At 38.0% G+C, this 6,465-nt stretch overlaps 1 protein-coding gene across 1 annotated transcript; it reads right to left on the reverse strand.

Moving 5' to 3' along the window:
- Positions 1 to 47: 47 nt before the first annotated feature.
- Positions 48 to 3,142, reverse strand: LOC121412745. The gene is made up of 2 exons (XM_041605513.1): positions 1,286 to 3,142; positions 48 to 768 (listed from the first exon to the last, which is right to left on the reverse strand). The coding sequence occupies exons 1-2, from the start codon at positions 2,988 to 2,990 to the stop codon at positions 131 to 133; spliced, it is 2,343 nt and encodes a 780-aa protein (XP_041461447.1). The 5' UTR covers positions 2,991 to 3,142; the 3' UTR covers positions 48 to 130.
- Positions 3,143 to 6,465: the final 3,323 nt, after the last annotated feature.

A 6,465-nucleotide genomic window follows, 5' to 3' on the forward strand; every position in this document is an offset into this window, starting at 1 on the left:
AATCTCCAAAAGCATAAAATGCTAAAAACATTATGTAAAAAACCTTTCACAAAATAAAATAAAATGTGCTTTCTCGCTTTAACGGTTCTACAGTACCTTTGGACACACTTGCCTAATGTCATGTAAGTCCCTACAGATCGCTGTCATCAGACTCGTAATCATCATAGTCATCAAGAACCGTCCATTCTTTCCTCTTAAAGATTCGAATCTCCTTACCAATAATGACGGCCACAAGGTCATTGCCGTAATTCGCCATAACCTGCCCTTTATTGACTTCTACGCCATCGAGCTTATCGAAGATGTACTCGAGGACACGCCCATCATCTAAAGAATGCTTGGTGAGCGTGACGCTACAACTACCCCAGGAGGCGGACAGAACGTAGAGGGCGTCACTCTCCGTGCACGAGATGGCCAAGTACTCCACTAAAGGTTCCTTGACTTCATGCTGGATTCTCCCGTCTTCATCAGTGATTACAACCCCTTTCTTGTCCTCTCGAAGAAACGCCAACTGACCAGTCTTAGCCACCGCAACACGTGAAACCCCGAATGGAACTTGGAAGCTATTACTTTCTTTCTGAATTCCGGCGCTTGCTGGGTTTCCAAAACCATGAAAAACAGATAAATTTGGTTTGTGTCGGTTTACTGTTGCAGATCGCAATGAAAATACGTTAAAACCTGCGTTTTGTATCTTCTCATTTTGTGGTGAAGTCTTGGAGGTTTTCTTAGGGGCTCCCGCAACTTTCTTTCGTACAGCAGGTGACTTCAAACCTGAAAATAAGAACAAATATTTGTGAAGAAAATACTTTTGGAGGGACTAGCAGAATCTCCAACGAATTGGTTTTTTGAATGTTTTTTTTTTACAGATATAATTTTGTAAATCTTTTCGTTCCTAATTCTTTATTGTAATCTTTTTATCCATTTTCATGATTTTAACTATTATCTTGTATCAACTATAAATATACCGATGATTTCTTTTTTTTCTTATTACTATTATTATGACTATTATTGATATTATTATTATGATCATAAGTGTCATCATCATCATAGTAATTGATATCATCATTACAGTGATTAAATTAATTTTGTTATACAGAACATCAATAATGTATGTGTCCGATTTCTTTTCTGTCTTCCTGCAAATTTAAGACCTTTAACTCAAGGGGGCGGTACTTTAGATTCCTTTTTTTAACGAGCTTAGATGTTCGATCTGAACCATGCACGGTTCAACTTTATCTTTGAAGAAAAAAGAGTATTTTGTTTATATCTAACAGGGGAGTAAACGTACTCAGTGTCGGGCTTTTTGTTAGAGGTGTTGCTCCTGGTGATGGCCCGGCGGCCAGAGGGTTAGGAGATGTTGGATGTATGGTGGAACCCCGGGAATATGCAGTTGCTTCGTTGATCCTCTGCAATGGTTTAGGTACTTTAGCAGTGGAAGGGAACACCTGTGACATTTTCCCCAAACAGTTCTCCACAATTATGATTCTTCCTGAGCAATCGGTCGTCATCATTTCTGTGTCAGCTGACCAACATGGCGGTGTAACTGATCTCATCTGGTCAAAGGAAGAGAAACAATCATCACCACCTTTGATTTCAGAAATTCGTGCCATCCGTATTCCCAAGTCCACACTTTCTCGGAATGATAAATATACAGCCTGGTCTCTAAACGAAACAGCTACCCCTGCTACAGATCGGTTGTTCTGGACACTAAGAAGCCTGGCATCCCAGCGACCTCTCCCATCAAGCGGTCTTTTGTACAGGTTTTGTTTAGTTTGCAGGATGATGTGGTCATTATTGCAGAAAATTCGTACGGGGGAAGAATTTGGGTTCAGTTTGATTGTAGATTTGACTTGCCAGACTCCAGATAAAAAGACATCGGCATAGGAGGACATTGTCAATGCAAGATGATGACTCTGTATCGAAGTGCCTTCCAGTGCTAAGAATTCATCATTAGCAGCCACTATGCTTTCCTCGGCTAAGAGTTTTTCCATTTTGTCGATCAGCTCATCTGGAAAAGCACTAAACTCGGGTGCTTCATTTGCTTCTGTGATATTATCTGCTTCTGATATCATACGACTGATATTCTCTACTTCCTTTGTAGTATTCTCTCTGCTGATCTGGACATTTCTTTTAAATGCCTTTTCAAACATTCCTACTTTTGACAACAGTTGTTCTTCTGCTTCGTTTAGATACGTGGTTGCTGCAAGCTTGGCAACAGCAACACTTTCTCGCATCTCTTGAAATTTCTTCGGGGCACTAACTCTCCCTTTCACGTCAGCCGCATTAATGTCCCGTTCAATCGCTTCTTTTCGCTGCTGACATCTGGCCCGAAGACTTCTTACCTTCTCTTGCATACTGGTGTATACTTGTAGTACCGTTGTACAGTCATGGCCACCTTTAGTGCTATGTTCAAGGGCAACACAGTCTCTGCATACGCGTGTTTTGCAAGTTTTGCAGAAGTAGTTCTTCATCTCGAAGTCATGTTTGCCACACTTGTATTTGCCGACCTTCTTAGAGTCCTCCAGAAGTTCTACCTTCACCTTCCCGTTTTGGATGTCCGAGAGAAGAACAGTGCGATGGTTACGAAACTTCAGTTTCATCCTTTGGTGTGAGTCTGAACAAGATTGGCAGATCAACTGAAAGCAATCTCTGCAGTAGGTTACCAGTGAAGATTCTGTATCTCCACAGCTGTCACATCCTTTTTGACTTGAGTTCATTTTAGCCTTCAGTGTCTCAATCATCCTACATACGAGTGGGTTTGATTCAAAGCCGGACACACCCTGTTCTGGAAGGGAAGATGCTTTCCGGCACATCGGACACTTTAACTGCCGCGATCCCATCATTTCACTTTGAGATTTGAGAAACATTACCAAACATTTCTCACAGAATGAATGGTCACACGAACTGAGTCGTTTTGGACTGGTCAGAACCTGCATACAGACCGCACAAAATAGTTCCTTTTCAAGCTTTTCTACTGAATTCGCTGCCGCCATTATGTCAATCTTCCGAGACACTAATTGGTGGTTTAAAAATATCAATGTTTCTACAAATTGAAGACCTTTAAAAATTGGACGAAAAAGGTCTCGCTCCAAATAGTTTGGCACTGAAAATACAAGTTCAATATAACTGCATGAGAATATATATGGAATACATGGCATTGTTTTGTGGGGATTCCCCGCATAGTTCGTCAATTTATATTGGTATGGTAATTCCCTAGACCAGGTAGACGTGGGATGAGAAACAATCATTTTTTTTTGTATCGTTTAGGAATAATGGTCCTCATGAAATACTGAAAATAGGATAAAGTAACCATATCACATTCGGGCTACCATATGCAGCCTACTATTCAAATTGGAAAAATACAAATGACATCCTCATGCACTCGGTCGATGAAGACACCATCACAGTATTATTTTCTTTGTAAATATATATTATATCAATGATTGGCTTGCTTTAGGCTACGAGGTTCGAAACAATATTGCAAAAGAGAATAATGTTATGATTGTTACCATGTTTATTACTACCATGCCGACTATGATATAAACATACCAACCTTTACATATCTCAAACTTGCGTGTCACACAGGGTGATGTAGACATTGAGGAAACACTGGAAAAACCAAGTCAACATAATGCTTATTGTCCTTTGCACGGGCTCACCGTGCAAAGTCTTTGCTCATTGTACAAATTTTCTTCTCCAATTGATTTTTCGGGCGAAGAGAATAGCACCAAGAAAGGGGAATGATTAGTTATGAATTATGATCATGAATTTATTATAAATTTGTAGGTTTAGACTGCACGCTCAGAATAAACACACTCCGTCTTGTGGTGCTGGCACCAGGATTTTTGGTGTAGTTTAATGGGTATAAGAAGAGGGCAATAGTAATATGAAAATAATAATTGATGAAAGCAGCTATATAGGGCGGACAAAAGCAATCCAATGTTCCACAAAATCAAGTCCGAATCTTTTAATGACTTGTGGTCTGAGCATTACATCTGAAGCTATTTTAGAGCGTGATTACACGCGAAGCGAGGAAAATTGTTTTGTTTTTAACTTGAAGAGAGAAACTCCAAGTGGAATAATGAACAGATAAAGAAAAATCCATTTTTCCATCCAAATTAATAAAAGGTTGTAAATTTTGATAATCAGGTATGGCAAAAAATGGGGGTTTGTGACACCTATACCATTTACAATGATTCCCTGTTGCTTGTCCTCTATAGAGAGCGGAGCTCAATCATGTCAAGAGCGAAAATATTTGCTAATTTTAACTTAGTATTATCATGATTATGGAGCAGTTCTAAACCTATAACATCATGAACATGGGGAAAATTAAGAGTGAGGGGGCATCGTTCAATCTTCTGATGATATCAAACTTAAAAAGAAGAGTATGAGCTTTAATGACTATCTATAAGCAAATCAATGAATTAAATCCAATTTTTTGCTAGGCTTGTATCTACTTTAAGGAAAATGGTAGCCTTTTGTCGAAGAAGAGAACTGACCGGCGAATCTCTTTGGTGAACTCGAGATCAGGCGTTCATCTCACCCGGGTTTAAGCGATAATTCTTTTCTTGATATTTATACGCATTATTATCAGAAACGGTCTATAAAATTCAAGGGAAGGTGATGCTTTTTATAGTCTTGTTCTTGACCATTCCACAACAAACCCCTCCCTCCCCTGCCCCACGCTTCTTGCATTGATGGCGATGAAAATACATGTTCAATAAGAGTAACTTATTGCACATGGAATTTTCGCCTTATTAGTTTTTTTTAATCAAGCGATATAGGCTTACACATGCGCGCGAGAGATACAATTTTCAAGTTTTGAAGAATGTACAAAGTATTTTATAGAACTTTATAGTTTGAATTTGATGCGGACGTAAGAACATTTACTTATGATGTCACTATATCCTTTTCAAGTTTTTCGAGGGACACCCCATAACACCTTTGTGCCGCAACTGGACGCAATCAAGCACAGCGCACACTAGGCGATTCGTTGCGATCCGAATTTCAAAGAAATTGTAATAAAATTTTATATGAACATTCCGACCAATAGAGTATTAGCGATCAGAGTTCAAAATAGTGGAACGAATTGTATTGAAATTGAAATCCAGTCCAGTTCGTGCCTCTCTGTAGGAATAAAAGCATATCAAATTCATCATCGGCTGCGACTTGAAGCCGATTTTGACATAACTCCGAAGGCAGGGTTTGCTGCAAAGCAAACTTATGGTTTTATTAGTCCTAACATTATGCCACACTTCAAATAAAATAGTTTTAATGCTTGGAACGTTCACATTTAATGCGAATTGCGATTTATTATTTCTTAATGCAGAGTGTGCGCTGCAGAGTGTGCGCTGCATGGGCTTTCTGCAAGGACTTCAAACCAGTCCTAGGGAAATATACGGTTTCTCATAATTGTACTCCTGAAAAGGACTGTTGGGTATCTTTCTTGTTTGATTGCTAGCACTAAAAGAACTGTTAATCGGTGATTCAACAAGTATACTCTGGTCATCAGGATGGAGATACACTATAGTTTATTTATAGAATGACTTTAACTACGAAACGGCTTTCAATTGATATAAAACATTGAATGTGATCGCAATGAAATTTCGGTTATGCGAGGAACCAAGAGTATCAGTAGTAAATCTTAGATGGCGCTCTTACAAAACATTTCATAGTTTTTATAAATTATTACACAAAAAAACTAATTGCACCACTACAGCGCGATGTGGCATGCTAATTATAGGGTAAATGAAGGTTACGGTATGCCTATTATCAGATAATTCTTTTTTATATAATTTTGAAACGGAAAAGCAAAAACGGAATATTGAGCTAGAACTGATTCTGAATTTGAGATTTTAAACAGAACACGATACCAGAAATTAAATATGTAAAATGAAGCATTAATTTTGAAATAGAAATGTTTTAATTAGTTTTACCTTGTTCGTTAGATATATATATATATATATATTTATTTTTTTGCTTAATGGAAATCTAGCAACCTTTTAGAATTCATTTCTTTGTTGTTAAAATTGCATGATAAAATCAAAATGGATGAAACTAAACACTATTTACAATAAGTTTTTACTTTTTACTTTTCCTTCTCCCTCCCATTTACCACTCCTCTTCCTTCTCTCGTTTATTAAAAAAAAACGTCATCTTGTCTCCTTGCCCCACATGACATCGAACAAGTCGAATTGCCAAGTTTCAACTAACTTGTCATCTTTTCTTCTAGTTTCAAACAATTCGACTTGGTCATTTTTAAACAATTCAACTTTGTCACCTTGTCCGGCTGCATGTCCAAAACAAATCTTTCCGAGTTCCAACAACTCATCTTCTTATCATTTTACATGTCGTCTTCTCTGATTGGCACAACAATGTTCCATAAAATAAGGATTCTTCCTATGGAGAATGGAATGAGAGATATAACACAGCTTGAACAAGGTCAGAACTAATCAATGCATGTGATAT

The sequence above is a fragment of the Lytechinus variegatus genome, chromosome 4 (assembly GCF_018143015.1).
Source record: "Lytechinus variegatus isolate NC3 chromosome 4, Lvar_3.0, whole genome shotgun sequence".
Lineage (NCBI taxonomy): Eukaryota > Metazoa > Echinodermata > Echinoidea > Temnopleuroida > Toxopneustidae > Lytechinus > Lytechinus variegatus.

Bases quoted from the DNA above. Each gene is read 5' to 3' on its own strand.
- LOC121412745 (XM_041605513.1), bottom strand. From the start codon at position 2,990: ATGGCGGCAGCGAATTCAGTAGAAAAGCTTGAAAAGGAACTATTTTGT. The intron at 769-1,285 runs GTACGTTTACTC...TCTTATTTTCAG, and splicing joins AACAAAAAGCCCGACACTGA to GTTTGAAGTCACCTGCTGTA.